This window comes from Vespa mandarinia, chromosome 18, assembly GCF_050613455.1.
Source record: "Vespa mandarinia isolate Hongniang chromosome 18, ASM5061345v1, whole genome shotgun sequence".
In the NCBI taxonomy this organism is placed as follows: domain Eukaryota; kingdom Metazoa; phylum Arthropoda; class Insecta; order Hymenoptera; family Vespidae; genus Vespa; species Vespa mandarinia.
Genome location: NC_140827.1, coordinates 3,674,009 through 3,683,337, shown reverse-complemented (window position 1 = coordinate 3,683,337; position 9,329 = coordinate 3,674,009). Strand labels below are relative to the sequence as shown.

The following is a 9,329-nucleotide window of genomic DNA, read 5'->3' as shown; positions in this document are numbered from 1 at the left end:
GATATCGCGAAAATCAAACTGGGAAATACCAAAAACATGTATGACGTCATAGCTCCGTGGATGAAGCCAAGATGCAAATTTTATTTTTGCGAATATCTTTTAAATGCGAAGATGGCCCGACTTGCAAACATTCACACGTGGAAATTGCATTTTCGCCAATCGATTGGTATATAAAATATGGGTGTAGGTTAGAAAAAATATATTAATTACCTGTAAATAATGGGACGACAGATCTTTCGTCAACACACGACCACAGGTGAATTCAAAATGGCGGAGTCATTAGCAGAAAGGAGACCACAGTGGTCCCACGCATGCGCAGTGAACCGCTTACGCAATGGCCACCTGCAAAACTGTCGATTTTTCGATTTATTATGCGAACATATCGAAACAATAAAAATATGATATATGAACTTAAAAATTGTCAAAATGAATACTTTATTATTTCAAACTATGATAATTAATCATTATAAGTCGATACTTATAGAAACAGCGCTGAAAATATGAAAAAAGTGGGAAGGAAAATATTCACGAACACGCTTGCGATTGTTTTCTATGCGAGTATCGTTTATTTTCGATACAATTACGACTCGTTAATATTGTCACTTGGAAATCATTTATTTTGCGAGTCGATTGGTATATTAGAAGATCCTGTATGTTAAAAGATATATTAATTATCTGTAATTAATATTATGACAAAGATCTTTAGCGTATAGAAAGAGCCTTGATTATTTGCATAGAATTGATCGATATATTAGACACGGAACTATATATGAATTAATTTATTATTAATCGATAGCGTGAGGTTAAATAAGTATTTTTCTTACTTCTTTATTCAAATCAATTTTCGTTCTCTACAAAAGAAAGGCACACACATACACACGAGCATGTCGTCACACGTACGTAGCTTTCTTTCTTCTTGACATCGTGAGTCAAATCAGATACAATAATTTATACATTAAGTGACAAAATAATTCGGTTTTATTTCTCTGTTCGTTGTATACGTTTTTCGCAAATATTATGAAAAGAGAATAATTAGGATAATTTGTAACGATACATATTTAGAAATAATTAATGAAGTATTTAAATAAGTTATTATGACTCGAGTGTAGTCGTTAACGTTCGGCCGGTCTTTCTCTTTCTCTCGAAAAAAGTTGCAGTGAAACGTATGAGACAAATGAATAAAATTTTTGGTGAGAAGAAAGAAGATCTCCGTCCAAATGTTCGAATGTTACTGATCTATATAAAGTGGCCTAATGATTTACATAACTTATTGGCAAAATCCTGATTTCTATGCAAAGGTAAGCGACAAAATTCTTTTGCTCTTACAAAGACACTGCGTACATGCATACGAGTATGACGATGGAAAATGTTTCTAGAAATTTGTTTCTATATATAAGTCTATATATGTTTCTTGCCTATATATATATATATATATATATATATATATATATACATGTATATATGTATCTGGATATATATGCATGCATTCTTAGAAAGGTCCTTTCTTCTTATTCCAATCAGGTTCGTAGATAATGTATTTTATTTTTTCCGAAAAGAAACGCATAGTATTGAGACAAGAAATATGGACAATATATTTTCTGTTATAGATTCATTGTCACAAAGCAGAAAAATCTTATATTCACGGTGTTCATACCTAAAGAAAAAACATCGTGTGTCATCTCTCGAAACGCCAGCAGTTTTGTCGTAGCAAAATTAATAATTTAATTCCTGCTCGATAATGTATACACATTTACGCACTACATTAATTTGATTTGAATTATTTAATTACGAATCATTTCGAATTATTTCGAAAGATACAACAGAATTTTACTTTATTTACGTATTTAACGTCATCATTAATTCGTAGCAAAATTTTATTATAATTGGTAATTGCAATATAGGTTATTAGATATTACAATAATTATATGACATCAGGTAATGCATAATAATATATTTTTTATTGATTATGATAGCTTTGATCAAGTTTTATTACATTAATTCGTGACAAATTAATACACCTTGTAATATTAAGTTTTTTATTCTCTTTTTTAGAAACGAGAAAATATATATATATATATACATAACGTTCGTGTCGGCTAAATTGGCTATTTAGTTTCTTGCAAATTGGCTAATAAACTTGGCTAATGTCTCGAGACAGGTAGTCTTATTTCTTTCTTCTCTTTATAAATCGACTTTTATGTCGTCGTTAGATTGTTTAACATCGATCTAGCGATTCGATTTCATCTCAAATGTTTTTCATTTGTTTATACAGACAAATTGTCGTATTCTAGAATTACTTAAAAAAAACAAAAGTGTTTCTTCGAGTTTTATGAAAATGAGTATGTAGATTTATTGTTTTATATATTTTGATTGTTCCATAACCAAAAAAGAATAAATATATATATATATATATATATATATATATATATTATAAATATGTATATATACACATACACATATGTATATATTTACAGGTACATGTTATGCAAATATTAGAAGCGTGAAAAAGCGTGGTATCGTACGTGTAATCGAGGTAGGCGAACCAACGAGAGAAAATCCAGGGAAAGCTCGGGACTATGTGCCGTGGACTAAAGCGATACCAGCGATAAAAATTGTAATTAATCACTCGTTACGTGTCCTGAGCACGCGCGAGCTCGCTCGCTATGAGCATAAATTATCGTTGGCATGGCGATTTAAGCCGGCTTAATAGGTACTCGATAAAAAATGTGATCCCATTGCCTTCTACTACTTTCTCTACTATGTTCAGTATCGAAAGTTAGAAAGAAAGAGGTAAGCTTTAAAAAAAATTTATATTCAAAAACGATATGTTAGATGCCGGTATATGCTTTTTCTATCAAAATGGTAGCAAACTATTTGTCATTAAATTCAGGATTTTTTTCTTTTTTCTTCTAATACACACTCACACAGATATATATATTTCGATCGATCTAATCGTAAATAAACGTCGGCGATACAATCAGGTATTTCATTCATATCGAAGATGGGCAATTTTTCATTGATCAGTTTTCAGAGAGCATGGAATCTCGTCGAAATATTATTAATTGGTATATTCGCATTTCGATTGGAAAGAGAGACGTGATAATTTTTTGTTTCATTGAAATTCCCATTGCTGTGATTTTAAATCTGGTCGAGCTGCGTAAATGGTTGGAATCTATGCGTGGAAAATGTCAGTCTGTATTTACCGATTCGAATGCACTAGTTAACTTCTGTCTCTCTCTCTCTCTCTCTTTATATTTTCCAGAAGGTCGTGGCAAGCTCTATATCTTTTAAATACTCTCCATTGAAATCTTGCATCGCCTCCGGGGAATACTAGTTGAATAATAATTTGAGGGTTTCATCGTCGTCGTCGTCGTCGTCGTGGTGGTTGTTCCCGTGTCAGTAGAGTAGTTTTGCATTTTGGAGGACTGCAAAGATGAGTTAGAAAGGGTTAGGCGAGATAGATAGATAGAGAGAGAAAGAGAGAGAAAGAGAGAGACATGAGATTTTTACGAAAGTTTCGAGCGTTAAATCGTTTCTACGCTTTTTCGAGTTCCATCGTTTCACACCAACACATAGATGATACCCATCGGAACATCCAATGTGCATCCAGCAACGCTTCGAAGCTTGTAGAGAAAGAGAGGGAAAGAGAGAGAGAGAGAGAAGGAGGGAGGGCAAGTGAGAGGGAGAGGGTGAAATGGCTTTTAGTTGGCAAGCAGTGGTTTTATACCGGTCGTACTTTCAACCCTTTCGTCGTCGTACCTGCGAAATTTTATTTCGATGCAAGCTGGATATTTTTTGTTTCTCTTTTTTACTTGTTCTCTTTCTCTTTCTGTCTCTTTTGTTTTTGTTATTATTTAATTGTTTTATTTTCATTTCGCTAAAAATCAATATCACTCTTAAGGAAATTGTATTGTTTTTTTTTCTTTTTTTTCTTTTTTTTTTTTCTTAAAGCAATCAAGATCAAATTTATATTATCAGCACCATCGTTAAATTTACGATTGAATTGTAATACATAAATATATTAGATAGGATAAAGTTGTAGCTTTAAAAATAAATATTGTTTAGTTATTCCGATTTCATTCATGAGCTTTTCTACCATTTTCTTGAACGAATAGGATTGCAAAATATTTCTCCCAAAACTTTATTTTTATTTTTATCGGGAAATAGATATTCTCTAGGAGGAAATATTTATTTTTCTTTTTTTAGCATAAAAGAAAATACAGATAATCTATATTCTATGTAATACTTTTTAGTACTCGATTGTTTCTCGTTTCTCATTTTACCGATCTTTTTTTTCTTTTTTTTACTTCCATTTTTTTCTTTTCTCTTTTTTTTTTTTGCATCGGACTCTACTTGCATCCTTACGTTCTTTGACGTGTACGGTTCTCTTAATTAAGAAAAAGGGGTTATGCACCGTCTCTTCCTCTCCTCTCTTTCTCTCCCTCTTTGTGTTAATCCAAGCGACATTTTCTATATGCCTATATATATTCGTATACATACATATATATATACATACATACATATATCATAAAAATGTGTAACCACCACACGAATTTTATTTCTTTCTTTCTTTCTTTTCCATCCGCAAGTCTACCTCCACTAGCACCGTCTTTTGTCATTTCCTGTTTGTAAAAGCAAAAACGTAGGCAGCTTTATCCACGTGCTACGTTAGAAGAAAACGAACGATGATTTCTTTTATTCTACTTCGCGTTTCTAACGCGCCATTATGTCTATGCAAAACTTTCAACGTGGCTGACCTCGCCCTCTCTTTCTTTCCTTTTTCAGCAACTCCCTGACTATTTCTTTGGTTTTCTCTCTTTCTCTTATGTACGCACATACACGCGCGCACATATATATAGACTCTCGATTTCCTCTTCTGTGGGAGCTCGATGCCCATATTGTGTGAATCCTTTGCGGCGAGTACGAGTACCATCGTTCATTGTGGTTGCGTAATAAACGTTGAACTCGTTGCGGAGAACAAACCCTCCGCACGGAAGCAACGTTTCTATTACGTTCGTAGTCGTCGTGGTAAATCGAAATCAAACCCTCCTATCGAAATGCATCGTCATCGAACGATTTTCCTAAAACAAGCCAATGAATTACATGTTAACAGGTTATTCGTCTCACACTACGTTAAATCTTCGAATTAGATCGATTGTAACATGCGTGTGTGTGTGTGCGTGCGTGTGTGGATGGGTGGGTGTTTGTAGATGAGAAATTATAAAAGAAAATTGTCTTCGAATTTAGCAAATAATTGTTAAAAGTATTTATCAACCATTATGCTTGTTGAAGCGTCGATAAAATCTGTATCGTAATTGAAAGATTTTTGAATCTAGAAAATGCATATAATATGAAGGTCAAAGGTAAAACGCAAAGGGCAGTCAGGGACAATTTATCATCCCTATTATCCTGTCTCTGACCTCCCTGTTTATTCTCTCTCCTGGGAGTTTCAGGGTGAGACCTATAACGTAGATATTCGTCTCCCCTCCGCTCTCAACAATGCAGCCCTTTCGTAGGGAATTTTGGTGTCGAAGTAATATAGCTCAACGGCGAAGCCCATCTGCAGAGAGAGAGAGAGAGAGAGAGAGAGAGAGATCAATTGAGTGTAGGTCGATCGCTGTGTTCCGTTCGCGTCTCGTTGATCGCTTATTGCCAAGCAACGTTCAGAACTGGATGTTAACGAGAGATCCTTCTCATCGATTCTCTTCAGTTCTCTATGTACCAACACAATACCCTTCTCTAGCGTATTGTTAATAAACACTACTGACAAAGACACTCTCTTACCTTTCATCGTTCACTTAACGCGCCAAGTGCCTTAGTTGATTGCAGTCGAATTTGACATACATACGTATGTGTCGATTTTTAAAGATCTTGGTAGTTTATTCTTATTTTACAAACAAAAGATGTAATCTAAAAAATGTACTAAACAAAAATTCTCAGAATGAGTATTCAATTATTTCCTATTAAGAAAGAACATTCTTCTGAGCATATATGTATATATATATAAATGAGGTATAATTATTTGTGTCTAGTGGAGTGAAAACCCTCGAGAGGATATTGGTTCTGACACGTTAATCCATAGTATTGCATAAATATTCAACAATCGGGTTATACTCACTTGTAAATTACTGTATATGGGACATAGGAATACTTAATGAAATAGAAATTACTTACTCACGGACCATTTCTTCCATATCGTATCATAGTCATACTTCATTCTTTGAAAGTTATAGACGTTTACGATACGTATTATTTTGTGACTCTACGATTGATGACGATTCTTGGTATATCGCCTTATCAGGATACAGAAACATTTCCCTCGAGCTATGTTCGCTACTTCTCGTCGAAGGATTCTCTATCATTTTTCAGATAAAAATATGAAACAATCGATTCTTTTTATTATCAATGTGGATTATTATTTTTAAAATATTCTTCTGTTTGTTCATAAATTTTCCCCTCGTTTTTTTCAAAATGTAATTTTTATCTTTTGCAACTCACTTTTGATAACGCATAACGTATGATTGGTGGATGCATTTGCAGAATTTGAAGCTATTAAAAAAATTATGAAAAAAAAAGTATGCGAAGATAACTTACACGGTGATTTTTGGAAGTAAGTCATATTATTTAATTACAAAATAAAATATTATCTTTTTTCTTTCTTTCATTTTTTCAAATATTATTTTTCTTTTCTTTTTCCACAGTTATAATGTATGTACATCGGTGGATGTTACTATTTCTTGCACTAGCAATAATCTAATTGTGATATCTATCCTCCGGTCTTTGAGTTAGAGATCACTATTATGGACAGACAATGAATGACGAAGTTTGCAGTCGGTAGAATCCTCCTGCGCATGCTCTTCGAATAATACAATAATGTAAGACAGAAGAATCCCTCGTGTAATCGTTGGGAAGAAACATCTGTTTCCCTACTTGAATACACCTTTGCAATATTGCGAGAGAAACATTAGACATTATTTAATTGTCCGAAGGGGAAAGTATGTGATACTATAACGTTCAATCAATTTGACGTTTAAAGTATTATTTTTTCCCTAGAATTTTATATCGATTATTACAGGTAAGCAATTTGAATGCGTAATGAGGCATTAGGATTGGCGTTAGCTTATTATTTTGTCGCGAACAACAAAAGGAAACGTTACTATGTCTTCGAGAAAAATAAACTATTTCGGTCAGAGTGAACTTATAAGTCAATTAATTTTATTTATGATCGGCATAGGACCTTATGAAAATTCGAAGGAACGTATTGTTCGAACATGTGCGTTAACTTTGTTCTTTATTCCTATGTTCTTTCATCAGGTAAATTTTATTATTTCTCTTAAACGTTTTACCCTCGTCATAATTATTATTGCAATCGATGAAAATCCAGTCGAGAAGTATAATTTGTTAAAAAAAAAAAAAAAAAAAAAAAAACAAAAAAAAAAAAAAGTTAATACACTTTTGAAAATAATAAATAAATTATGGATTTAATGGAAATGTTAAGAAAAAATGTCTACATTGACTTTAGATTTATCAATTTTGCACGATGGACTTTGAGATGAATTTGACTATTAGAAGGATGCAGTTATTTTTACCCTGTCTGTGTACCATCATTACTTATTACACCGTTATTTATAATTTTACAACCGTTCGTACTTAACTTTTTTATATATATTATTAGAATAGTCTTAATCAGAAGAAACATTAATTTACTTTACTTTTAGGTGAAGCTAATTTATGCACATCTAATGAATGATTATGAACAACTCTTGGATGATAAGGAATGGGATATTGTAAACAAATATAATAAAGAAAATAGAATATACATGTTACTTACTGCTAGTAAGTATGTTCGAAAAATCTGTTCGAATGACGATGAACAATATATTGTAATTGTATTACACGTAACGTTGTTACAGTCATCTTCAATATTTATCATACTTTAATAATTTATCCATCCATGTTAAGTGTGATTTTATACCTCGTCGGGTTATCGGGCGATACTCAATTAATATTGCCAATACCAGTTAATTATATAACCGATTCACGAGTATTTTATAGTATCCTTATTTATGAACTTATAGGACTTACTGTCTTAACTATGATAGCATTTGTGACTTTCACAACATATTTGGTATTAATACAACACGCATGCAATCAATTTAGCATTCTTATGTATGTATGCTATAATTAAGAAAAAAAGACTTATTTGCAGTAGGTATCATTATGTTTGCAAATGTATATTAAAATAGTATTATTTTAGAATGAAGACACTACAACCATTTAAGAAAAACCAGAATTCTATGGAACAGGATTTTTATTATAGTGGACCTCAGAAGGAGCACGATTGGATAGTTGATATAATAAATCGTCATATAAAGGCCACGCAGTTAGTTACCAGTTATTATTATATTTTTTTTGTTTTTTACATTAAAAATTCGCAAGAGTGTTTTATCGTACATTTTTTTTCTTTATTATCATTATTATATGTTATTTTAATTCATTTTCTCTCTTTTTTCAAGGTTAATTGATTTGATAAATTCTTTATCCGAGATGATTTATTTAATCGAAATTTTCTTTGGGATGATTATAATTATTGTTGATTTTATTTATGTAAGTAATAGTTTCAAATTAGTCAAATATATCATGGAAAAAAAACAGTCTTGCATTTTGCAAATATGATAAGAATATATTATAGTAATATAGAATATTTTGTTGTATTTATTTTATAATAAGAGTAATTCGTTCTTATAGACATTTCAAATTGTATTAGAAAATACAAGCGAAACAGTAGCATGTTGTATCTATATCGTTACATCTCTATTCCTTATATACATTAACTTTTATATTGGACAAAAGCTCTTAGATCATAGTAATGCAACTTACATGGAATTGTAAGTTTTAATGCCAAACACCAATCGTTTAATTTATTTTAAATTATTATACTTATAATTAATTTGAAGCATTATATTAAACGTGACTAGTTAATAATTATTCAAATATTAATCGTTTTAGGTGTAAAGTTCCCTTCTATGCGCTTACCGTCAAAACTCAAAAGTTATTTTTATTCATCATAGCAAGAAGTATGAAGTCAGCCAAACTTTCAATAGGAGGGTTATTTGTATCTTCTCACGAAGTTTTTGCAGCGGTAAATAGCCTTCAATTATCGACATATTAAGTGATAATTATATTAATGATGAATTTATTATTTCAGTTAATACAAAAAGCATTTTCCGTTGCTACGGTGTATTATAATATGCAGTAAGCTTAAGTAATCTCGTAATAGTGAAAATATTAGATATCAATCTATTAGAATCATTACTTCCAGAAAAAAG

General features: G+C 31.6%; 1 protein-coding gene across 2 annotated transcripts; it reads left to right on the top strand.

Moving 5' to 3' along the window:
• The first annotated feature begins 6,984 nt into the window (after window positions 1-6,984).
• On the top strand, window positions 6,985-9,329 carry LOC118445356 (uncharacterized). Of its 2 annotated transcripts, none has more exons than XM_085662497.1 (9): window positions 6,985-7,075; window positions 7,523-7,642; window positions 7,719-7,836; window positions 7,914-8,169; window positions 8,258-8,383; window positions 8,517-8,607; window positions 8,749-8,888; window positions 9,010-9,142; window positions 9,209-9,329. In XM_085662497.1, the coding sequence occupies exons 2-9, from the start codon at window positions 7,541-7,543 to the stop codon at window positions 9,257-9,259; spliced, it is 1,017 nt and encodes a 338-aa protein (XP_085518623.1). In that variant the 5' UTR covers window positions 6,985-7,075; window positions 7,523-7,540; the 3' UTR covers window positions 9,260-9,329. The 2 variants fall into 2 exon arrangements, with proteins under 2 accessions (XP_085518623.1, XP_085518622.1); XM_085662496.1 differs by lacking the exon at window positions 6,985-7,075 and adding an exon at window positions 7,159-7,314.